The sequence below is a fragment of the Triplophysa rosa genome, linkage group LG1 (assembly GCF_024868665.1).
Source record: "Triplophysa rosa linkage group LG1, Trosa_1v2, whole genome shotgun sequence".
Lineage (NCBI taxonomy): Eukaryota > Metazoa > Chordata > Actinopteri > Cypriniformes > Nemacheilidae > Triplophysa > Triplophysa rosa.
The window spans coordinates 28,602,562-28,629,052 of record NC_079890.1 but is presented as its reverse complement, the minus strand read 5'-3'; the positions used below and the strand labels follow the sequence as shown (position 1 = coordinate 28,629,052).

At 36.1% G+C, this 26,491-nt stretch overlaps 3 protein-coding genes across 4 annotated transcripts; 1 reads left to right on the top strand and 2 right to left on the bottom strand.

Moving 5' to 3' along the window:
• Positions 1-4,463: 4,463 nt before the first annotated feature.
• Positions 4,464-7,833, bottom strand: apip (APAF1 interacting protein). 2 transcript variants are annotated; one of them, XM_057345012.1, is made up of 8 exons: positions 7,601-7,833; positions 6,795-6,849; positions 6,480-6,574; positions 6,314-6,362; positions 6,102-6,219; positions 5,714-5,849; positions 5,405-5,572; positions 4,464-5,320 (listed from the first exon to the last, which is right to left on the bottom strand). In XM_057345012.1, the coding sequence occupies exons 2-8, from the start codon at positions 6,846-6,848 to the stop codon at positions 5,221-5,223; spliced, it is 720 nt and encodes a 239-aa protein (XP_057200995.1). In that variant the 5' UTR covers position 6,849; positions 7,601-7,833; the 3' UTR covers positions 4,464-5,220. The 2 variants fall into 2 exon arrangements, with proteins under 2 accessions (XP_057200995.1, XP_057200986.1); XM_057345003.1 differs by having other exon boundaries at positions 4,465-5,320; positions 6,480-6,580; positions 7,601-7,832.
• A 508-nt stretch (positions 7,834-8,341) lies between these two features.
• cd44a (CD44 molecule (Indian blood group) a) lies at positions 8,342-11,922 on the top strand. The gene is made up of 8 exons (XM_057344988.1): positions 8,342-8,528; positions 9,332-9,497; positions 9,617-9,756; positions 9,840-9,914; positions 10,423-10,746; positions 10,943-11,029; positions 11,121-11,199; positions 11,294-11,922. Exons 1-8 carry the CDS (start codon positions 8,459-8,461, stop codon positions 11,475-11,477), a joined length of 1,125 nt encoding a protein of 374 aa, XP_057200971.1. The 5' UTR covers positions 8,342-8,458; the 3' UTR covers positions 11,478-11,922.
• On the bottom strand, positions 11,678-26,098 carry slc1a2a (solute carrier family 1 member 2a). The gene is made up of 10 exons (XM_057344964.1): positions 25,832-26,098; positions 19,296-19,431; positions 18,266-18,419; positions 17,644-17,894; positions 17,265-17,397; positions 17,054-17,180; positions 16,556-16,789; positions 16,229-16,423; positions 15,279-15,413; positions 11,678-15,034 (listed from the first exon to the last, which is right to left on the bottom strand). Exons 2-10 carry the CDS (start codon positions 19,419-19,421, stop codon positions 14,776-14,778), a joined length of 1,614 nt encoding a protein of 537 aa, XP_057200947.1. The 5' UTR covers positions 19,422-19,431; positions 25,832-26,098; the 3' UTR covers positions 11,678-14,775.
• Positions 26,099-26,491: the final 393 nt, after the last annotated feature.

The following is a 26,491-nucleotide window of genomic DNA, read 5'->3' as shown; positions in this document are numbered from 1 at the left end:
CACAACTAGTTTGCCTCTCTCAAAGGATTCTGGGTAAAGGGCGTCCACCTTAAGAAAACAACGACCACTTGTATTCTGGTATTGGTTGAAAACACGCTGTTTGTGTGTTTCGTTAATAGACTGTCTCACAAAACCTACATGAAAATCCCCCTAAGCACTTTTCATACAGAGGGAATCTGCTCATTAATGGTATCGAATTGAATTTCAGTCAGGGCACCTGCGTCCTTGTTAAGAAGCGAATAGCAAAACTAAGAGAACATCATGAACAACAAATTGGAAGGCAGGCACAGACCGAGAGACTGCAAGACTTATTTGTCTCATGTTATGTAACACAGGGTTTATTTCAATCCTGGTTTATTTCTGTGTCTCGAAAAAGTCTTCGCTAAATGAGAGTAGCATTCTATCTCTCCCTTGCCGCATAGCAGAACTCAAACTACGATGATGCAAAAACTCTTTATTGAATAACATAACGAATAATAAAAATGCGTTCACAGAAATACTGAGTTCTGTGACAAAACATTAAATGCAAAGATTAGCTAAAGACATTATCTTTCCCCATACGGATATTAGAAATTTAAACATCCAAGATGCTACTCATTTTCTACTCTCTGATGGACAAACCTGTCTAGATGCCTTTTATTAATAACTTCAAAATCAAACGGATGATATCCGTGCTGACAGATGCTGAAGAAACCAATGGCAAGACCATTCCTGTGACTCTTTCAATAAGTTAATATTAGAGCTGGAACCAAAGCCTCATTGTCATTCTAGGAGTGCTCAGTGTCTCCCCTCAGTTGAAAACCTGTTCCGATAGGAATCTCCCAGCAATAGCCAGCTATTTCTAAGAAATACAAAGGGAGCGGTGAGAGGTGCAGTGGGCAGGCAGAAGACAGGGGATAAAAGAGAAGAAGAAAGAAAGAACAGTCACCTTAAACACACCGTTTACTTGCCAAAGCGAATATAACATTTTGTAGTTAATTATTATTTTTACTTGGTGCGTTATTTATTTTTTAATAGTACAAAGCTATCTTGACCGGTCAACGTTTCACATGTTGCATGGTTATGGTTTTTATGCAATGACTCATCAGATATACGAAGATCGAATTTGGATTCAGAAAGTCAACCATTTGCAAAGCTTGAACTAATCTAAAGATGATTCTGTTGTTTGTTCCGTCTCCTGACAAAATTGTTTCTCCTCACAATAAACACTCCATATGATGTGATAATGCACTGGAACAGACCCTGATTTCTTTGCTATTTTCCTGACCAGGTGAAAACCTCACATAAATGCCAGGATGTCAAAAAAATCTCAGCTGTTGTTTACTTGTGTATTTGTACTTGTATTTGTGTAGGTTTAAACTGTTTTATTGCTATGCAGGTCTGAGTCATTGTTCACCCAAATACATATTTTTCACTCAATGTACTCTGTTGCTATGGCTGCCTTTACGAAGCAATGCGAATATTACATACAATTGAACTACACTGAGAGTCATGGGATTGAAATCTCAAAATACTTCGACAAGAAATCATTACACTTTCATTTGCACACTCCCAGAGAATTTTTTTTAGCTTATTTGGTGTCTGTTTTAAATAAAAACACAAATCTTGAGCACACAAATGATTTCAGACCGTTAATTCACACATTTGTCCCGATGGCTTTAATGGTCAGTGCTGTATAGCTTGTTTTACTTAAGTGATGTTTGGGATAAAAGATGTTAGTCTTGTAATTGTGAGAACATAGCTGGTTGATTCAAGGCTTTGAATCGATGGAACCTAAATCAATCAGCAATTGAGCATGTGTGCAAAACAAGCAAAGCCAGTGAAAGAACCTGGGATGATCGATGTCTCTAGAGACGCCGCTCAGTGAGAGCTGAATACTCCGATTTTCCACTGCTAGGCATTGACGAGGCATAGCTGAAAAAGTATTGTGATTACCCCCTTAATGTATCCCAGTGCCCTTATCCAATCCACTAGATTTCATTTTTTTTCCTTATTTCTTTTTCAGCAAACCAAGCAATGACCTTATCAGAACTTTATAGCAAAAAAAGCATATCCATGTTGCCTACCTTGTGACTTGGGTGACTCAGATATTTCACACTTCAACGTGGCTGACACATCAAAAAAGTCCAGTCTGGAAAAAAGTTATAATCTATAAGAATCTCTCATTGTCATTCAGACATGACCACCTACTTCTACATATACAGCCTAAAGATAAAGGAACAATTCACAAAAAAAAGTGAAAATTCTGTCTTCATTTAATCACCCTCAATTTGTTCCGAATCTGTCTAAACCCTAAATGTCTTTGTTCTTGTGAACACAGAGCAAGATATTTGGAAGAATGCATGTAACCAAACAGCTCTTGGCCACCATTAACTATTTTTTTTGTAAATTTCTTTGTTCTGTTAAACACAAAAGAAGATATTTTGAAGAATGTAGGAAAGCAAATAGTTCACTTTTGACTACCATTGTAATTTTTCCTACTATGGTAGGCAATGGAGGCCAAGAACTGTTTGGTTACAAGCATTCTTTCAAATATCTTCTCTGTGTTCATCAGAACAAAGAAATCTATACAGTAAATGACAGAATTTTTATTTTTGTGTGAACTGTTCCTTTAAGCAGCTACATTTACAATTATTCATTTAACACAAGCAGAGCAATAAGCAGTATGTAATAATAACAATAACTTTATTATAGCACCTTTTAATGAGCTTCTCAAAGCGCTTTACAAAGTAAAAATCTAAGCATGTACATATGAAACTTAAAAGAAAACAAAAATAGATGCTGTATATCAACAAGAGGGGAAAAAACACTCAACAATGCAAGAATTAAAACACTCAACAATAAGCTTGCAATAAAATAAAATATGTTTTTAAAGACATTTTAAAAATGCCAATTTCAACTGGAAGTAATAAAGTTAACTATTTAAAAGTTTACTCAGACTATTCAACAATGTTTAAAGGAGTCTTAAACAATACACTCAAAACTGAACACATGCGAGATATATCCCTGCTTGTTTTTCTACCATGCCTTACCTGGCTCTCTATACAACTGCACTCTACATCTTATAAAAACTGTCAGAGAAGGTCATGTGTCTCAAATCAATAAGAGCAACTTACCTACATGCTGTATACGCACAGTCAAGTTGGAAAAAATACTGGAATTTGGGTGACTCTGGGTCACTGTGGCCATGTTCACCATTTTCATTTCAGCCCACAGCAGACGCTTTTAGTCTTTTGATAAACAGGTTTGGTGGTCTCATAACCTTCTGGCCAGGATATTCAGGTCATTAGACACATTCCGCTCGCTTGGATCCATTGAACAGTGCAATTTTCCCTCAGAGAAAAACATATATATATATATACACACACACAAAGAGAGAGAGAGAATTAGTCGTCCATCTAGATGGTGGTCACTGGGAGTTACGCACAAAGATAGCAAATTACGCTTGACCCCCGATTGTCTGCAATACGTCCCTGCTGTTTTCAACAAGTGCCCAAAAATGTCCTTCATTTCTACAGTATGGAAGCGCTATGTACAGTAGCTCCAAGCATCAAATCATATTTTTAGCTCGGAATCAAACATATGAATGCGCCTAAGATGTAATCCATTTTTTTCATATTGACACTGATGTATAGCTTTTGAGTTTGACTTGCTCGGAGATCATTCTGATTCTGGTTATAATTGGAGCCTTTTCAACATGTTTTGTTTGTCTCAAATGATCTGGTGTTACTTTGTTTCCAATGAGCAATCCAGTATGATTGAACTTTTCATATCATATCCGATGGCTGTACTGGTCATTGATATTCTGTCAATCATACTTTGATAGCTGCACCAAAAGTGTCAATTAGATCTGTGATAGCCTGCAGCAGCACTGCAAGATGGGTCCTACAAATTTCATCACATTTGGATTATATTGACAAAGCTCATGTGTGACTGATCAAACGTGTTCAATAACAACAGGCACTCCTTTAGTGATGTTAACTGCAGCAGCAGCATATGGAGGACACCTGCCACTGAGTGGGCCTAAAACATCCAAGCGGAGTTGAGACCTAACTGGCTTCAAGCAAATGCTGGCAGCTTGCGTGTTACAGGACCCTTGAGAATAATGTTCATGCAAATGGATGGGCAGAAGCACATCAGAAAATGAAAGGAAATAACATGGTTGCGTGGGCTCCCTCACACTAACTTATAGGAGCCATTTTTTGTGTGCCTATGCTACAGCATAGTTTGTCCCATATTCCTCTGACACTCATGCCATTAAATGTACATTTAGTAAAATATTCAAATATGTTTGAATTGCAGTGTGTGCCAGAATTCTTAAAGGTAAAACAAGTAAACTGGGACAACACTGCCACCTTCTGGATATTCTAAATTTAAATAATCCTATCTTTTGCTTCCTCAAATAATGTGCGTAGTAAACTCTGCTCCTGCCACAAGGTACAACAAACCAAATTTACATTAAAAATACTTAAACAACAATTGTTTATTTATTAAATAAATCACCACATATACAGTCTTTGTTTGTGTAGGATCAGTTTAGCCATTCATATGATCATACAGACAGAGCAGGCAAACAATGCTACTTATGTGGAACATATGTTGAAACGTGAAGAGTTCATTTGCAAAAACAGATAACTCAGTTAAAAAAAAAAAGTAATATCAATCATACTGTAGTTGGGTTGTTACACGATAAAACATGTTAACGTCACAAAAATGTGACATTTTTAAAAATGGAGTTATCTGTTTTTGCGAATAAACTCGTGTTTTAAACTTAAACTTTACGTTTTTTATGCCTTATGTTCAAATATTATTTTCATTTCTTAATGCAGAATTGCTGTGGACTTGCATTGTAGCCATAAGCCAGGTGACCAATTTTGTTTGCAGGTAACTGTTCTTTACCTCCACATGATAAATTGTTGTAAAGGTCATTAAAGACAACATCATTTAACTGGTTTGTGAATGTTTTCTCTCAAATGACAACCCCCCTTTTTCAAAAAGAAGGTATTTTGGTAGTAAAAAAAAAAGCAGATAACAAATTTTGCAAACGGTAACAGAACTTTCCCCTTTGCACGCATCTGCACATTGCAATACTGCTGTACATATGTTTTTTAAACAGTCTGTGTCCAGATGTGGTTCGTTTTGTGTGTAGTGTGTACTGTAAGATTATGTTACCGAAGCAACACTGTTTACTTTATTCTGTTGATTGCAGTGGTTTTAATGTCAAACAATGCCTTTAGCTTCAGTAGGAGGAGCTGAAGGGTCCAGACCACACCGTTTCATTTGAACAGCTATGTCAAATAAGTAGTCATAACATTCACACCTGAAAAACAACAGAATGCAACATAAATAATGCATTTACACACAAAACACAGTAATTATGTGTGCATTTCACAGCCAAACTCACATGGTTTTTGCTTTCTCCCAGGTCTCTCCCCAAACGTAGACCCCGTGTCTGCGGACCAAGACAGCACAGGAGTCAGGGTACATCTCCATGGCTCGAGCCATGCGTTCTTTCAGGTCTTTCTCTTCCAGTGTGTTCTCAATAATTGGAACAACTAACGTGTCATCATACCTGGGTGGAAACATATACAGTAAATATAAAAGCATAGTTGTAGATGCTACTTTATTTGTCAAGAACAGTTAAAGCATTACTAATGTGAAATGGCAAAAGCGTTACAAATTACGGATGAAGAATCTCAGCAGGATGGCCAACCTGTAGTTTGTGCCCGAGTTTCCTTTTCGAATCCCCTTGATCATCTCTTCATGTGTGATGCGGAATTCCTTGCCAGGAAACATAAGAGTTGTCATGACAGCAGCTTTTGAGTGTGTATGGATAACTGCCTGAGCTCCTGTGACGGGAATAACAACTTGAAGAGTTTGGTTCCAAAATGAGATAACTCTGTTTTTAAAAAATGTAAAAGTCTTGTTTTTTTATTGTGCATTTCAATGAATATCAATCAAACTGCTAACTAACACAACAAAACACAATAAAAAAATGATGACATAATAAAAAACAAACAATAACAGTGTCATCTCATTTTGGCACCAAACTCTTAAATACAGTACAAAAGGTGAACAACACTTAGCCTGCTGACACGTACCTCTCATAGTGTATGCGTTCATGAAGAGGGGCATGCATTGGCTTTTCTTCAACTTCTTCTGTGGTGGTGGACAGCTGATGTCCTTCTCATCTATATCACACACAAATAAGTCTTCTGGCTACAGACAGGAGCAGAGTGAGAGTGAGAGTTCTAAGGTGTTCTTTAATGATAGATTACATAAATTGTAAAACTAACCACAGAAAAAGTCTTACCTGTATCCTCTCCTTCTGCACACCAGAGGGAGCAATATAAATGTGTTCACTGGGGGAAGAAATGGTTATTGTATTACATAAAATACATCAAACACTTTTGAAACAGATCAAATAAACATTGCAGAACACGGTGGATTTCATTCCTAGCGTAAGAGTGATGACTAACCCATGCCGCAGGCTTATTCCGCCCCCTGTTCCAGTCACCCATCCCAGTTTATAGAAGAGTCTGCAGAGCTGTGGGATAAGCACGCGGGGATGATCCTGATCCTCAAAGCACAAAAATCAGATGTGTTACTGCACGTCTAACTTTAACCATTTAACCCACATATATACTCCTGATTACATCTTTAAGCTAGTTGCCTCAACAAGAAGCAATATTATAAGCTTCTACGAAAGCAGGCAGATAATATCGAGCACTTTGGGGACTTTGTTGCAGTACAAAACAGGACACGAACATAATATTGATCAATGTAACGGTTACCTCTATATCCTTTCCGTTGCACTCCCCGTCAATAGTACTCATGAGCGACGACATGCTTAAAACACAAAAATAACACGTATCACGTAAATAAAAGTGAAGACAGAAAGTCTATAAATTATAATAAGGTGTAATAAGTTATAACGTTTCGTGGCCAATGCTTGCTTAAAACTCGAGAAGGCGGAAGCCGGAAGTGCTCTCAACTGTAAGAAATAAAAGCCCCCTGAAAAAAGAGGGTACGTGCCTAGGCGAAAAATACTTATTTAACACTCTGAAGAAGGAGCAAATTGATTAAATAAAAACAACAAATTATAATAGTTTCACTATCGGTTGTGGAAAGGTAAATGTAAATTATTTTGTAAACAAATATGAATATTAACATTAAAAATGTTTTTGGACTGAATGCTAAAAATGTAATTGGAACCCGTGTAGGTAACGTTAAGCGTATAATAGTTTGCCCATGTTATATCTTATTCCAAATATCAAATTTATGTCCCAATGTAATTAAAATTTGAATAGCCCCAAAACATTGTAACTTTTGCTGCTGCCTAAACAAAAAAAGCGAAATACTATCAAAAATGAATTTTAAACAGAAGTTTGTCATGTTATTATCGGGAAATGCATGTTTTTTACTTCCCCCTCCACCCGCAAAATGAAATCCATCCTTAATTTCCCAATCGTATAATGACGCAAACAGGCTATTATGAATGGCCCACTTCTTCTTTGCTTTTTTTCTACAAGATCCAACATGAAAAGCAAAACAGTAGCAAGTGATTAATCTGTGATAGTCTCGATAATCTGAACGTTACCTCTCACTAAATCCTTGGTGTTTCGAGTCCGATCTGTGGCCGTGGCTTGTTGGTTTTGACTAAATCCTTGCTGTTTCTAGTCTTATGAAACTCTCACCCTACATAACCTAACACTAACTATCTAAACTACCTATGATTCTTAAACTTGCCAAATAACACGGCTGCGTGATGACGTCAGACTCGCAACACATAGGAACCGCGGCCACTCTCCTTAAACCCAGTTTGAAACAGGAAATGAACGTGTATCAGCAGCGCACAAGAGGGCGAGGACGAGGAGTGTTTCATACACCTGTGCCAGCCACGCCCCTGCAATGTTCTCACTGACTCATTGTACTCCAGGCAGCGCTTTCATTTTAAACGAATAAGGATGAAAATTATCATTAGCAACACATAACCAATACCATAAAAACGCGTTATCCTCTAAACAGTTGTAAGTCAAACATATTAAAATGGTTTTATTTTAGGTCATAGAAACAGTACAAATAGTGACACATGCGCACTCACAGGAAATACTACAAAATGAATGAAAATGAAACATACTGTCTAATGTAAACTTAGTTTTGTCAACAAGCAGACCTACAGTAAATACAGTATCTCAAAGGGTAAAGGTGGACAGAATGTAATTTATGGTTGCAAAGACATAAAGAGAAAGGAAACACAAGAGACAATAAAAAGAGGGTGTGTTCTTCATAGCCCCACCCATCATCACCAAGGACTAGTCTGAGTATATAAAGCAGTAAACTACAGCCATTCAAAGAGAATAAGCACATTTGTTGACTCTGAGAATCAAGGTTTTATCACATTGAGCAAACCAGCAGATATAGTTTACCTCTTCTGTTTCAACACACATTACTGACCATGTGGACTTTGATACTGGTAATGGTTGCTACTGGATTGCCAGCTATATATCATACAGCACCAGTTCAGGGTGAGTGATGCTGAATCTATTACCTCTTCATTTCCACGTTCCTCTGCTGGGTCACCTTTGTTGTTTACATTTGGTGTGTGAGTTTACGCATTGCATTCTTGGTTAAGATAGCTGTTTTTAATCTCACTTTGCAAACTATGGGGGTAAAGACAACCCTTTTCAAAGTATTAAAGTAGCTCTGCTGCTTAGATGTCACTAATGATTGTAGGCTACATAATTAAAAGCCGAAATTTGCCTTAAACACAAAAAGCATCAACTGTTGAATGGTTGTTAATGTCAGCACAAAAAGATATTTCTTCCTTTCTTGTTTATGCTTTGTGTGCAACAATGTAATTTTTGTAGATAAATTTGGTCATGACTTTTGATAAAAGTTAAATTCAGGGTGCCTATAATATCTTGTGCTGGAATTAATCCAGCATTATTTCTTTGTCAGACTGTAACTTTGCTACAACACATGAATCTGTTCATCTACATAATATATCATATATACCCCATACATTGCATCACTTTTTCCTTCTTTTGCACACTACGGTTATTTGATCCATGGATAGAGGTCTTTAAAATGTAGATTATTCGCAAAGATGCGTTACAGATGTGTGCTTATGTCAGGAAACGCAATGAATCATTACCCTATTAAGAGATTTATATAATGATACCTAATACTAAGTTGATACTAAATTACTCTTCCTTCACACAGAGCCTACATCTGGCCTTCATTCACCAACTAATCTATAGTTGATCATACATGGAAAAATCGAAGATTTCCTGTCTTTGAATATTCACACGAATTTCTCTCTTGGCAGGGCATAGTGGCAGATGCAGCTTTGCTGGTGTGCTCCACATCGAGGAGGCCAGCAATTATTCTTTGACTTTCCAGAACGCTTTGGAATTGTGTCAGAGTTTAAGCTACAGACTGGCAACACAAGAGCAGGTCATTGAAGCTCATAAAAAAGGGTTGAGAATATGCAGGTAAGCAATCGAATACAATAGTCTTAGCCCAGAGCAAGACAAAAGACAAAAGCACTGCATTTCGTATTGCCTTGTGGGTGTACTTGATTTTTGAATTAACTCCGCACCTTTGTTTACAGATACGGTTGGATTGATGGTCAAAATGTGGCATTTCTACCACACAGTAGTAGTCCAAACTGTGACTCCAGTTCCACTGAGGTGACTTTTCATTCTGAAGCAGCAGAATATCTTTCTGATGTGTACTGTTTTAACCCATCAGGTGAGCGTGGAGAGGGCGTTGGGTTGAAAGTGTGAATTAGAAACAAGCCGTTTTTGAGTTATTGTATTATTTTACCTCTCTAGATCCGTTTGACGTAAGCTGTGAAGACGCTGTCAAGTCTGCATCTCAAACATCTAGTGAAAACTCAGTCAGAACAGGTATGTTTGATGTACTGGAAAATCAGCAGTGATTTTTTAACAGTTACATTTTTGTGGTATGCTGTAGTTTTACTGGGAAAAGACTGCTCATCGTAAAGGGCGTGTATTTTGCAAGACATGCTGCGGGCATACACTTCATTGTTCTTTATCCAACCGCACCTTTTCCAAAAGATTACTCATACCTTTAATGTGAAGGTGTCTAACATGTGTGAAGTCACATCAAGCAGTGAAGCAGATACAAAAAGGAACTACTTTCTTTTTAAAGGAAGTGACTTGTTTATAATTGCTCACATACTTGTAATTCAATTGTACACATGTATGCTTCTTAAATTTGGGTGTATATGTGCATACTAAATATCTCAATTCACAAATATCTCAATTCTGTTTTTTTTTTTTAAGTACAAATCATGCAGGTTTGGAACAAAATAAGGATATGTAAACATAAGGATGTGTAAAACATAAATCATCACATAGCCTATAAACTTTTTTTTTCTTCTTCTTTACAAAGTTGGAAAACGAAATGAAGACATTCTAGAGGAAGCCCTTATTGAAGGCTTCCTAGTAGATGTGGAAAAGATTGATTTGACAGACACACAAGATGCCAAAGGTCCTACAAACAAGTTCCGCTTTGTGAGAAGTGCTGTTAAACCCACTGTCTTGCCTCCTGAAGAAGAGGGCAGTGGATCAGGATTGAATCCTGGATTTCCTGATTTTAATCAGTTTTCAACAAGGTCAAGCACCGTAGAGCCAGCGGAGAAGGAAACTTCTGAAAACGCTCGTGAGGAGGTTATAATGGAAGGAGAGGGTTCAAAACAGGATACCAGTCCCACAGGTAAAGATCTGAAAATACTTCACCACATTAGATGATTTTGGAAATGAAGCCATTATGATATTAGTGGAGAAACCGGTATGAAAAATAAACTCTGATTTGTTTTCCTAGTCTTTATGTAATTCTAATCAAGCACAATGCTTTTAATTATTATTGTAATGTGGTACATAACTTCTAATTACAAATGTATCTTCCACAGATAAGAGAGGACGAAACAATGTTGATAAAGTGTGGAATTCTGACTCCCCTTCAACACCATCCACTCATCAGAGGAAAGGATCACCTTGTAAGTTCATGACTCTTCATTCGATTGGCATTACATTAACTTTTTGATTAATCTTTCATATATTTATTCTCATTTTTTGTTCTTACTGCAGCTTGGCTTGTAATCTTAGCAACCAGTGTGGTTTTTGGAGCAATACTTTGCATTTTTGCTGCTATTGCCACTAAGGACAAGTAAGTTTGCTTAGTTTTGTTCTTTGAATACACTTGTCATCAGCCTTTGTACCTCAGTTTCAGTTTACTGAGTGTAACTCTCTCCGTACTGTAGGTGGTATGGGCCAAGAAAGAGCAAAAACAAAATGTCTGAAGATTATAGTAAAGCAGGAACTTTGCCACTGTCAGAGAAGGAGAAGGAGATAGTGAAGCTGAGCGCTGCAAATGTGCAGAATGGTAAAACGGTGGACTTTCATGTTGCCAGTCTGGACGAGCATGAGAGAGAGTATTTAATGTAACAGGTGAGGCCATTGGACAAAAAATTGTGAACGTGGGATGCCTGAGCTTTGACTGAAGCATTACCATTTGATTTAAACCAAAGACTGCTTAAAGACGTGACACTGTGTACTCTGCAGTAGTTTTTGAATGCACTGATTTTTTTGCTCCCAGAGGTATGTTTTTGTGCAATTTAATTTTACGTTGCCCCAGTATTTTCATCCTTTTTACATTTATTGTTTTTTTTAACTGCAAGGTCCAACTGTTTTTTTTTTTAATTGATTGGTGGTTTGAATAATATGGTGAGAAAACATTTTAATAAGGTTTGTCAGCATGCGTTTGTAAGTACTGTGTACTCTGTGGGATATGATACATTTTTAAATGTTTAAAGAAACTGCCACGTCTTCAAGAAACATCTGGTTTGTATCGCCTTGTTAAAATATTTTAAACCTTTGCAATTGTAAAAGACATTTATTTGAATACAAATTTTTAATTGTCTATTCTTTTAGTTAGTTTAAATGAAATTAATAAGTGAGATGTATAATCATAAAGACATTATTGTGCGCAGAAGCAAAAATGCATTTACATAAAAAAACAATGGAAATAAAACAAAATAGGCCATTTAGACAAGAAGCATTGTCTTTATTTACAATTTGTAAGTATTTTATAGAGGAAAAAGACAAATTTAAACATTTCAAGTTTGGTAAGAAATGTCTTTGAATTTAGTCAGGGTTGCACAAAAAAATTGCAGGATGGAACATATACATCCACATTATTCTAAATACAACCTGCAACTAACACAAGAGTTAGTTGTTGTGTCAAGCCCTGCCTGTATAATAGGTCTATATTGTGTATACTTCTTACACTACATTTTCTTTGCACTTTACATGGCAGTAGCAACCCATAATGATTAATTACTTGACTTTTTCCCCATAGACCGTATAATTTTCCCTGATGTCATTATTACAGTTTAACAGTACACAATATTTAAAACACAATATCATAATGAATTGAAACAAAAATCCTGAATTGTGAAAAATGAAAAATGTGCTTCCGTATAGTGTATATACATACACATTTTAAATTGTCATTCTAATGTTTCTCAGCAATCTGTTCTACGTGAAGTGTACCGTATATTATATGATAGCTACTCAACCTGTTACTGAATACATGACTTGCCTATGTTTTTAAAGTGATGAAAATTAATACAACAGCTTCGTATGCATGAAAAATATCTAAATTATGACAACATACGTACTGTAAATGTATTTATTTATTTACACAAAGTGCTAGGAGGCACTTTAATAACAAAAAGAAAGATATTGGTGCAAAAGAAAATGTTGATCAAGTAACCAGGGACTACCAAATAAATGTTGCAGATGTAATAAACTTATTTCTTCTTAGATTACATGCTAACAATCTCAGCTATTGTATCAATGACAATACAGAAATAATCCATTCAACTGGACTTAATATCCGAGTATCCAAAAAGACTATTATAAAAGAAAATGGAATTGCTCTTAATGTTATTATAGTCATATAATGTGTCATGTACTTTTCTGTCTGCAGAGTTTTGCAGTGTGTCTTCAAGGCAAGATTACAATTTAGCAAATAAATACATAAATCTCATAACCTACACACAGTATGAGCATGCAAATGAAAGTCAATTCTACATGTATAATGACACATACCGACACATGCATGTGCACATAAATGAAAAAACTGCATTGTATTTATTTGTCCACCACAGTACATAGGAATGTATGGTCCCAAGAGCTTACAGAAAATAAAACTTGGCTGTCCCTGCAGATAGACATCGCCACTTAACTCACTGTATAGGCTACTCCATGTCTCACCATGCTGTGTAATTACTGACGTGGAATTTACGTCTGATAGCACCTAAAAATAACTGGCTGCATTTGAAGGGAAACCACTATTTCAGAACCTCTAAGTACTTGGTAAGCTCTTGTAAGAGGCTGATCTGCAGTGATGCCACCAAGGGTTAATCCAGTCAGTGTCTTTAGCAAACAAGCTGCACTTCTCTCCTGTTGCCACTAGTTATGCTCTAGAGTCAATCTGTGGTCTCAAACTGGGTAAGCTATTCCAATATTTCATGCTTTATAAGCCTTAAGGCAACAGGTTTCAGACTGATCATCAACCCGATGTTTATGTGCTTTCATGCTTCGACCACTCTACCACCCTCGCATAAGGTTCATTGCAGCCCATTATCAACCCTGTGCACCCATCCAGGTGAACCACCAAGAGCACTAACTACTGTAAATCAAGCATAATGAGATCGTACAAAAGTCATTGCTTGTGCGTGTGAGAAATGGTGTGGTAACTTCTGACTGTTTAAGAGTATAAAATTTGCATTTGGTATGTTGTGGGACTCAGGATAAGGCGGAGCTGGATCTGTGTGCCGTGTTACTCGTGAATCCATGGTTCCTCCTCAACAAGTGAGAACTCGACAGGGTAGCCATTTGAGGCCAAGGTTACCTGAAAGCAATTATCAGGGACAACTAACTGTTGGACCAAGGCACAGTCTAAATGCATTCAGCGCTGCTAACTAAACCGTTTATGGTTTGGAGCAGAGAGTCCAAGTAGTTTCATATTTAACAGCACAATTTATATCAAAATTCACAGAAATGTACCCACCACAAGAAAGATCAACTAAGCTGCAGCGGGATTCCTTAAAGAATGCTGAAAGACTGCATACAGATAGAGAGAATTATTTGGATTATATTTTTATATAGAGATGAATCTCTATCCAAATTTAAGGGGTTGTGGAAAAAGTGCAATGCTTGCTACTGTACCACACAGACCTACGCGTTTGTGAAACACAGGGTCAAAACTTCTACTCAGTTGCAAAAAAGAGGAATAACATCGGAATAAAAGAAAAGAAAAATCACAACATTCATGTTCAATATTTGTCTTACTAAAACACAATTACTTATCTGTCAAACTTAACATTTCACTTATGAGAAATGAAATAGCAGCCTTCGTCAACCAGAGTTTCTCCACCCCCCAAAAATATGAGGTGCATGTTAATACATTGTACTGTTCGCAGCATCGTCTCAGCTTTCATTTTCAGATGTGACCAGCTTTAGTCCTCATACAAAAATGAGAAATATTCTTAATACAGGGGAGAATATGGATAGGCTTTTCTGCACAAAACCTGCTATTTCACCAGCACCAGAACAAATAAATCTGACATTATTTATCCATTCCTTCCTTTTTTCATTTTCATCAGGCATGACCTTAATACAAAAGTGTAAAAAAATGTATATGGTACATACATGTAAGGGAACAAAAAGAAAGCATCTACATACAGGTTTCTATGTCTGTGAGACTGTAATGTACCTTGCAGTCATCTATTTGGACCTGTTGACAGGAGTTGTGAGACACATGTACACCATGGTTAGTGTTATTCTCAAAATAGGATTGTGTCTTGGCCATCTCAAAGTCATCTGTCCTCATCTGCTGGGCATCGAACATGTCAAGCTCATCTTTGGAGAGGTGGTACACGATGCCCGCTCCGTACGAATCACCGACAACATTGACTGATGTTCGAAAACGATCCCTGTTTTATAAGGTGAAGGGAAAACAAAGACAGGTGCCATATTGCTCAGGGCTAAAAGTCTCCAAATGCCATTAGGCATGCCATTGTACTGTCATGATAAACAGGAACAAGTCTTTTACATGTACAATTACTTCACAGGAGGTTAAACTGGAGACAATTTATTAATTTATTGCCAACTATTACTTAATATAAAAAGTATGCACCATTGAAATGGCATTTAAAAGGTAAGGTTGGCTTAACTTACAGTAACCAGTCGACTGCGACTAGCAAATTTATGTCTTGAGTTGGTAATCCCACAGCAGTTAAAATCAGAAGCATAGTCACCAGTCCAGCACTGGGAATACTGGCTGCTCCTACACTTGCAAGAGTAGCTGTAAGACTGCAAAACAACAATATAAACACACATTTTATTTGACTACAAGCTTTAGGAATACTACATTACTCATTTTCATCTTCTGAAAAAGAAATATAAAAGGGCTTTTTAAACTTACTGCTTCATGTTGGTACTTGAGATTATCAAGTGATAAGCAAATCAACTAGTAAATCAGAATTTTTTTATCACATGCATTTCTGTATCTAGCAGCAGAGATGCCCAAACTTTTTCCTATGAAGGGCCAAAAATTAAACTTAGACTGAAATTATAGGAATAGTTCACATTCAATATGAAAATTCTGTCATCATTTACTCACCCTGTTAAATGTATCATTTTCTTTCTTCTGCAAACACAAAAGAATACATTTTTTTAAATGTTGGTAACCAAAAACCGTTGGTCCCCATCGACTTCTATTGTATGGACACAAAACCAATGCAAGTCAATGGGGACCAATGGTTTTCTGTTACCAACATTTTTCAAAATATCTTCTTTTATGTTCTGCAGAAGCAAGAAAGTCATACAGGTTTGAAATGACAGGAGGGCGTGTAAATAATGACAAAATGTTCATTTTGAAGGTCAACTATCCCTTTATATTGTACCGAACTGTATTATTAGTTATAATATGTGACACTGTGTGTCACAAAGCACTTTGAAAAACATTAAATAAAATATTCACTAAGTGTAACATTCAATTCTCTGAAATGTATAGAAATAAAAATAAATGTCAATGCAGACCAAATCAAAGGCCAACTTTGACCCACGGGCCTTAGTTTGGACATGGTTTGGACTCTGATGTACAGTATCTGGACATTCTGGCTTACCTGACTGTAACAATCTGGCCTGAATCAAGCTCTATTCCATTCATCTGGGCAATAAATATGGCTGCCACGGCCTCATAAAGCGCTGTACCGTCCATGTTGATTGTTGCTCCAACAGGTAGTACAAAACGGGTCACTCTCTTGTCGATGCCAAGGTTTTCCTCCAGACAGCGAAAAGTTACAGGTAATGTGCCAGCACTGCAAAAAATGCATATCGACTACAATTTATAATCATAACAAAAATAATCATAACCCATCTTGATAAAAACATCAGTACCTTTTTTAGCTTACTGTGTGTATCCTATAGAAATAGGATGGGAAATTATTTACCTAGAGGCTGTTCCTAAAGCAGTGACCCAGGCCTGGAAAATTCCCATAAAGAATGAAAACGGGTTTTTCCGAACAATAACAAAATATATTAACGGTAGGAATATGGCGCCGTGAATGAAAAGTCCAATGATGACGGTGACCATGTACATTCCCAGCTGCTTGGCCACCATCTCCAGATCATTAATTGAAATAATCTTCCCACAGATCAGACATGCAATACCAACGGGGGAATACCTACGGAACAGAGACGCACAGTATAAGAAAGGTACTAACCAGTACACTAGGAGCTAATAATGATCATTAATTGAACAACAGGCAATAAAATTAGCCAGTTTTATATAGTTAACGGCAAATCATTTCATTCATTCAAATCATTTATACACTAAAACATAATGTTAGCCAATAATATCTATAAAAATTAGGATGTCCAACATTACTAGAGGTAGACAGTTAAACTCATGTAAACTATTCTAGTTATTATCAATCATGAAAGCTGACCACATGATCATGCCGACAAGCCTCATAACAATTTCATTGAGGACGTTGAAGAACTCAAGCATCATCTTGGCTTTTTCTCCCATCTTTCCCATGCAAATCCCAAATGCCACAAAGAACCCAATAATACCTATAAAACACATATTGAAGCCATGTTAACAATCATACAGTATATACAGTGCATGTGCAATGTTATATCAAGGCCATCTAATACCTAACACATTCATGCCGCTCTTGAATTGAAGCGACTTCTTGATCACATATTTGACTGCACCCTTGGTGGCATTTCGTCCAAACCGAGTTGGATGTGGAGGAGTTACTTCTACCTTGTTAGTAACAGTCTGGATCTACATAATGAAAGAAAGATGAAGAGTTTAAGAGTATTATTGTTCTATAAAGGCATCTAATCATAATGAAAGAGACAATTAACAAATTAAAGAGTGCTTTACGAATAAAACAATGGTTGAAATGTACTGAAACGTTAGGTTATGTTTTGTGTATTTTAATAAACAATTTTGGGAGCAGCAGTGGCAGTGTGCTGGTTTTTGTTACTTAATACATTATTACTTGAACTAAACATTTGAAGTACACACCTGCTGGAAACAAGCCTGAACAAGATTTTCTGGAAACAGATTTCTGATGAGATCAAAGAAGGCATCTAAACTGGACACCTCGTCATTCTTTTTCCCTTCTCCTAGGTTTGCCTTTAGTTTGGGATTTCCAGGGTGGATGAGCAGCACCAAGATAACCCCCAACACGGCTGCGATGATGGTGGTAGACATGTAGTAAACCATGGCCCTTGTGCCTAGACGGCCACTGGATTTTGAATCCAACCCTGCTAGTCCTATGAGTTACAAAACAGCATTTTTAAAATGTGCATTTGCTTTTGCAGCTATATTTATATATAAGGTGTATATGAAGAGTTTGGTTCCAAAATAAGATAACTCAAAATCATGTTTTTTTATTGTGCCTTCCAATTAATATCAGTCAAACTGCAGTTGGTTTGTTTTGATTTAAGCCATATATACAGTAACTCAACAAAATACAGCTAATTAACGCAATAAATCACAAGAAAAACATGATAACATAATAAGGATCTCATTTTGAAACCAAACTCTTAATATATCAATATAGCATGTGAAGGTAGATCAAGTAAAGCTGTATTGTGCTGCTAGCGTTGCTTAAGGTGTTGAGCAAAGTGTACAGTAACAGTACCTGTGATCAAACTTGAGATGATCAGAGGCAAAATCAGCATTTTTAACATCCTCATGAGAATATCACCAGGAAAGGCAATGATCATAATGACATCAGGGGGAAGTGGGGATGCGTAACGCAGTAGAATACCAGCTACTGAGCCTGTAATCACGCCTGAAGTACACACAGAGAATCACCATTAACATTCTGGTACAGAAATGGAATATTTTAGCAAAAATATAAAATTGAACTTTTTGTGAACTTTGACTTGGATATGAACTTTGAGTGAGGTAAAACCCCTTATGCAACAAACAAAGATGTGGCTGGGTGGGGTAATGGTCATTGCCATTGGATGTAGTGGCTCTGAGCTGGCAACATAATGGTTGCTTGAACACGATAAACTAGTGTACCAGTGAAAGAGATTACTGAAACCCATCACTATTCAACTATGAGCAATGCATGATGACTGTTATAGTAAATGGGCCTGATTTGCTTTGGTAAAGAGCTTTTGTAAAATAACAAACAGTAATATCTCTGTCATAGTATCTCTGAATATGTACACATATTAGCCTATAGAAATAATGATAATAAGATTATTTGAGATTTTATAGACCTTACTAGAGATGGAATTAAACTGTGAAGTTTCCCTCCAATACTTGAAATCACTATACAAACAATGGCAAAATAACAGAAAAGGTCAATCAGCCGTATACAGATCATAATGATCTTAATGTCTTGTTTGTAGCTTGTTCTTGTTCAAATAGTTGTGTAGTTTGGGATGATAAACTGGTTTGTTTGCTTTACATCGTCCAATTACAAGGCTTGCAATTCCATTTAAAGCCACAATTTTCATTTCAAATCGGAACTGGATTGACAAAATGTTTAATTGGATATACACAAATTAAAAAAGCCTGGTGGGGAGGCAACATGCAGTATTGTTCTCTTGCTAAAAAAGGATACAAACAAAGTTCACAATTTAAAAGGCAAACTACAGCATGTCTGAATGTGTAAATATCACATAGACAAAAACACTGAAGTACAGTAACTTTCCAAGAATTGTGAGCGTTAGAAGCAGGTTCTTCATGAGTTTGTCACAGATGCCACACGAGGATTTCTCAGGTGGTGAAGGAGTATCCAGATGATTCTCATGCATTCTGATCTCTACTTGCTTCTGCATTTCGTTGGCACTGGTGGAGAAGAGTGGAGCATAAATGTTAATATAAAACATCTATTCGAGTACAGAACAAGCTGTTGTGATTCTTTCAATGATCTTTTGATGCAAAAATCCTTCATTTCATTAATGTGGACATATGGGCATTTTCAGTATGTTTGTTCAAGATACATTTATGATATGGGCTGCATGGAAATGCTGATCAGTTCTTTTTCATTTTTTTTTTGAGCTTGTTCAATGTTGAAACTTAAAAATAAATAGCTAACTAAACTTAAAGTACTTGTCTAGGTAGTAAAGTATGATAAAATATTAACCCCAACCTAGAGTCTTCCACATGATGACGTCATGATAATTTAAGATACTGTACCATGGTTCATGACCGTTCTGTCATTACCTTTACAGCTGAAATCAACTATTACAGGCAGTCATGTCACATGACATTAGTAGTTTAACTATTCAGTCGTCTGGATTAAAAGGTTCTTAGAAATCATCCCTGCCTCTCCAACAGAGATAACCTTGTTTGGTTGCATAACTGCTAGGTTTCAGTAGTTAAGCACATGCATGCAGCACTACTGCAGACTGTTGTGTTGATGTCCAGGTACCAAGTACCAACAAAGTTGTTTATCCTGTCTATCAATGATGTCATAAAAATACAGTATACGTATGACCATAATATTTAACATATATGGTAAAGGAATTCTGTAACAAATGGACAAGACTAAAAACACATACAAGCACTATAAATGTAATGACCAACACAAAGAAACAAAACATATTTCGATAACATATTGTCCTGTACATTGTGAACTCTCAGAGCTGGGTTCAGGCTCATCTGAACAAGATTCAAAATCTGAATGATGCCAAGGAATTCAGAGACTGTCTGCTACACACAGGTTAATAATAGTTGCAGTTGCATTGTATTACACGAGAGCAATTAAGAAAAGATTTCAACAAGTGTTTTTGTTTACAGTGTAAATAATAGTACATAGTACATTTTATTTATAATAGTAAATAAAAGTAGTTAAAAAAGCAAAAAAAGTGACTGATAATGATTCATTCTGCCAAAAGCACACAACTTAATTGCTTAGACCCAAACATTTTACAAAAATGCATAAATTAAAACGCTCCCCCTATCATCAAAGGCCTCCGTATCCATAACAAAGAAAATCTCATTGGCATCAAGTTTGAGGTGAGAATCCAAATCATTTGTTTGCAAGTTATTAATAGATGAAAGTGCTTAACACTTGGATCTCTTTAAAAAAAACATTTAAGACATTTAATGAGTGTAGAAATGTTAAAAATACATTACAACATTATTAAAGAAATGCAAAGACACCAGGAAATTCCTGCTGATTTTAAAATCCAATTTTCATTTGCGGCAAATAAATGCAGAGCGCACAATGTAAACAAAAGGAATTAAGCTTGGCATATCAAACGTGGCAACAAAGTTCAAAACACAGTACATCCAAAGTTCCCAAACACATATGACAACATTACTTGTCATCATTATATCTTACCTGTTGTGGTGCAGTTATTAAAAAGAAATCAAATGTTTGAAAACAGTATGTTATACAGCCATTAACTATGTGAATGGCTATGAATGAAACTAAGAAAACAATTTATCCATCGGGGAATCCAGTCCAGGTCATTAGAAATTGCAATACAACAAAATTCGCATCACAATCTTCTCCCTCTTTGAATTGGTCTTATCCCACCATTAGCACTAGTGAAATGGGCAAAGAGATACTGTTAAGGGCTCCCGGGGCAACAGCAGGGAGGAGTCTAGTCCTCAGATTATGTGTAAGTAGCGGCTAATATGCTTGAGACTCCTTGTCCTCTCTGTCTCATTGTTTAACCCCCCTCTAACTTACTTACTTCTCTAATGAGCTCTGAATTGAATTAATGGAATCAAAGACTGATACATGACATAAACACAGACTCGTGCAAGCTGTCTAGCGATAGCTTTCACTTGAAGACGGGTTAATAAAGTTGAAAATTTGTACACTTTTAAAACAAAGTTTTAAATCTGTAATTGAGATTTTAGTTTCAATAATACAGATGTTGTCCTGTGATGACCTGTATGCAGTATGCAAATGCTGGTCCAGCATGACAGAGATAGGCAGGGTCTCATGACCTCTAAGTGCAGACACATTAGGCTTTCGTTAATATACCACTTCCATCCCATCAAAGAGCACATGTGGCCTTTTCACTAATATATACTGTATATATATATATATATATATATATATATATATATATTGGTCCAATTAATGACACAAATCTGTGGATCTGTTAGCTATTCTTTCACCCGAGTATAAAACTGTGATTAAGATTGTGTGAGAGAGGAGGGTGATGTATGGCCACATGCAGGTAATGTGCACAGGCACATGGTCTCACATCTGCTGCATGCTGCGACATCCCGACTGCTGTCCAGCACACTCCTCAAGATCATCCACTTGACCAGTCTCTAGCAGACAGGTGTCTAAAATTAACTAATCTGTCCTGAGCCTTTCTAATCCCAAATACATAGACATGGTTCACACACAAACACACACTCAGGCACGTGTGCTTTATGTTCACGGCCTTCGCTTTATTACTGTAATACATTTGTATACATAGTATTGTATTGGAAATCTACAGCCTTGATTACACTGAAAAATTTTTTACGCTGAAGTTACTTAAAAATATAGTGCATCATTTTTGCGACCAATTTTTTAAGCCAGTTATACATGAAATTTTAAGCAGCATTACCTAAAATTCTTTACTAGCCATTGCTTAAATTTTTGAGTAGGAAAGGGATTTTGCTTAATTTTTTCGGTTGGTGTGACTCACAATTTTAAGTTGTTTTTACTAACACATTTTTGTTATTTCTACCAAAAAAGTTTGGTTTACCCTCATGATAAAATGTAAGCTCATTTACATTAAGAATTTTATGTTCTTAACACCTAAAATACAGAAACAATGGACAGCTGTGAAATGTTAAAAGCTTTATTTTTTCACTGAATGAATTTAAACATGAAACATACAGCAGTTCAGAAGTGTAAATTTCATTGTACAACAAAAACAAATAAACAATACTAAACAACAGACATTCTGAAACATTATAACAACAGTAACCATCAACATGGCTAAGGCTAGTGGTTTTTAATGGTTTTTATATTTGTGGTGTTGTATGCATGAGTGTGTATGTGCGTTTGATAACAGTGTAGAGTTATGTTATTTATATAATGTTTGTGTGTGGTCTTGTATGTTTGCATGTTACGTGTGGTGTTGAGCTGGATATGGAGATCTGGAGATCCCCCCCTCTGGTGATTACTGTGTGCTCTGAAAGGTTGATTAACTTCACCATTATTGTCCTGAAACAAAACAATATGATATTAATGTATAATATAAATTTAGAATAGTATAAAATATATAAATGTACATACTGATAATTAAAAGAATTTAAAGAATCAATAAGAACTGTTATGTTTCACACACAGGTCTGCTGCGCGTCGGATGGTTCTTGGCCTCCACGTCGTGCATTAAAACCCTTTAAGCACGGCTAGCTGTGGAAAGTAGCCAAAATCTTTACTCAAGTAAAAGTACAAGTAACTAGAGAAATTGTTACTCAAGTAAAAGTAAAAGTCACTATTTTAAAAATTACTTGCGTAAAAGTAAAAAAGTATGCAATGAAAAAACTACTCAAGTAGCTAGTTACTTAGTTACTTTGTATCTGATTATATAGGCCTACTACATAAAATTAATATTAACGCCAATATTTTAATATTACATTTTAATCAATATTTTTAATTATCATAAGCAGATATCTTTGCAATATACTAGAGAGACTAAAGAATAGACAAACACAGAAGAGACAAGCATTTCTGTAAATTTCATATAGTCCTGATGTCAATGTAGTTTACACAACTTATTTAGAATAATAGACCATTTCAAACTAAAGCATGAACTAAACTCAGAGCATTTCCTAAGATGATCTAGAACATCTGCAGTGCTCTCTTAAATGAAATACACATTTTTGAACAAAGCTCATGTTTTCTCGTGTTGTGTCACGTGTGTGTTGTGAAACGCTCTTACTTGTAAACAAACAGTAAACAGTGAACCACACGCCCATCAACAAGTTTTCTTCCTTCTGTTCTTCAAATGTATATTTCTGCAAGCCCACGTCTCTGTGCCTGACAGGTAACGCGCATGTTGCTGTGTCTGACGAACAGCTCGCGCGGGTGCGCGCATATGGCGGGCATTTATCATTGCTGGCAAACAATATGACACATTTGCAGTTTTGATTGTATAGATATAGATTCATATCCACCTCATCCAACGCTCTTTGTGTTCTGCGTGTTCTTAAGTTTCGCGCTACGAGGAGTGAGTAATCCTGCTTCAGATGATTCAGATCGTGCTGCGAACTGAACAAATCATTTGAACTGATTCATTAGCCTATTCAATTGGTTTTTCCCATTGTTCAATTAATGCTTTCAAAAGAATCGACTCAAAAGAATCGATCACTCGGGAATGCCCGTAAAAAGAGACGACAACCTTGAAATAAACAACGCGTTTTAAAAAGCATATTTTAAAATGAAGGAACGAAGGAACGTCACGCAATGTAAGTTATGTAACGGAGTAAAAGTACAGATTTTCTATTACAAATTTACTCAAGTAAGAGTAAAAGTACACACTTTTAATTTTACTTAAAAAGTACATATTTTCCAAAATGTTACTCAAGTAAATGTAACGAAGTAAATGTAGCGCGTTACTACCCACCTCTGCTAATAACCAGATTCATACGACTTTACTAAAAATTACTTGCTGTGTTTACTCATTATTTTAAGCAAACCGCAATCTCAATACATTTTGTAACATTTATAGCAAGAATTTATAATGTGCAAAACTTATTTTTTTGAGGAAAATCAGCATATTTAATTGAGCCATATTTACTATGGCCATGAATCATTTTTTACAGTGTATGTGGGCCTTGTGTGTGTGTAGAATGACTTCCCTCTGCTGAAACCGTTTAGCAAAACTGATGTTGGAAAAGTTTTCTTAGTCTCTGAAGAGACCAAATGGCATATTTCATGGCAACTATTCAACTCCAAATGTTAATTTACAAAGAAAAATAAAAGCTTTCACACACTAAAATGATTCAGGCTTTTAAAGCGACAGTTCACCCCAAAATGAAAATTCTATCATCATTTACTCACCCTCTTGTCATTTTAAACCTGTATGAATTTCACTCTTCTGCAGAACACAGAAGATATTTTGAAGAAAGAAAGAAAGAAACAGCACCGGCACCCATTCATTTCTATTGAATGGACACAAGACCAATGAAAGGAAATGGGTGCCAGATAACAACATTCTTCAAAATATCTTCTTTTGTGTTCTGTGAAAGAAAAAGTCATACAGGTTTGAAATGACAATAGGGCGAGTAAATGAAGACAGAATTTTCATTTTTGGGTGACCTATCACTACAACCGAGCATTTTGGTAGGAAAATATCTAAATGAGATCAGTTAATTGAGATCTGAGACATGCTAATACATCAAGGAGCATCAATCACAAAGTCACTGTAATGAATCAGCATAAAAGATGAAAATGTATAATATGTGACCCTGCCTGTGAAAACCAGGCTAAAGTCGGAAAATATAATTCTGAGATAACGAGCATTAAAACTGTATTTTTACAGAATGTTCTTTACATTATGTCGAATTATTTTATGTAGAAAACAGTAAATCACAAAAAAAATACTTTCAGGCAGGGACACATATTATATGACAAATAAGATGTGGTGAAAACCAGCCCCATTACCTGAACCATACACATTATACCTTATATATTTAAGTTAAAATTGTTAATGCTACTGTGTAAAGGAAATACTGTTGTAAAAAAGCACATTATTTGTTTTAAGTGTTTGCAAGCCAAATCTTTTTGCATTTTGTTCATATAGCAGTGCTTTAAAAAAAAGATCGCAATACACTACTTTTGAGTTCATTATTGAATTTTACTCTTAAAAATGTGATTAATCGCGATAAATCAGAAAAGTCATGCAATTAATCAGGATTAAAAAAGTCATCGTTTTCCATTTAATAAATGTTCTCAATATGTTTCAATATATTTACTGTCACTTATTCATTTCTGTGTCCTGCAGCCTACACGTATTGTTTTGGGATTTAGGTGAAGCCACTCCCTTTACCTCCCAAACAGCTACACTGCAATAGTTTAACATGTGATGTTTAACATGATGCTTGAATCAGTGTTAAATCAATGTTAATCAAAACTCAGTGAAGGCATTCACAACACAGCTTTTTTCAAAAATGCTTTTTGTGAATAAACTGTGTACATAATTGACATCACGCTCAAGCAGCCTGCTGCGCTACTTTCAAAGGAAAGCCATTTTAATTATAATGCAAATTAGTGACTCACCTTTACAATTCAAATGTCGTTGTACAGCATGCAGGTGCACAGAAAGAACTTTTCAAGTCGAATCTGTTGGGTAAGGCAACACATTAATCTTCAAAAAAATCTTTTCATTGTTCCTCAGAATATCTCCAGAAAACAGTTGCATAAACAGACAGGTTTAACCAAGCAGCTTTGCCTAGACTTGCTCAACTTCAAGATAAGTATTTCATAACCTCCTTTCACTGTTGACATCAAACACATTCTGTAAAAACACTTCATAACATTAGCAAACAGAAACACATACATACAAGAAGTCATGTGCACACGAGGTCAGTATCCTACCCTGCAGGTCACAGGTAGTAGCAGATTAGTGAACCTCTACACCCTCTGTTTTCAGTTGCACGACATTACTGAAGAGCTTGGAAACAGCACGACTCCAGTTTCAAAGGAGATTCCTGCCATCACAATCCTACACTTAAACACTGTACACAAACGTTTACTTACATTGACATTTATGTGCACTATTTAAAACATGTACAAAGGATTATTATTCAATGTGTATAAGATCAAAACAATACAAATATGAGAGCCTGCAGCTACTTGTCACATAGGGAAGTCGTCACAAGGGACTATATCTTGATAACAATAAGGTCAAAGCCCAATTATATAATCATGTGTTTGCTC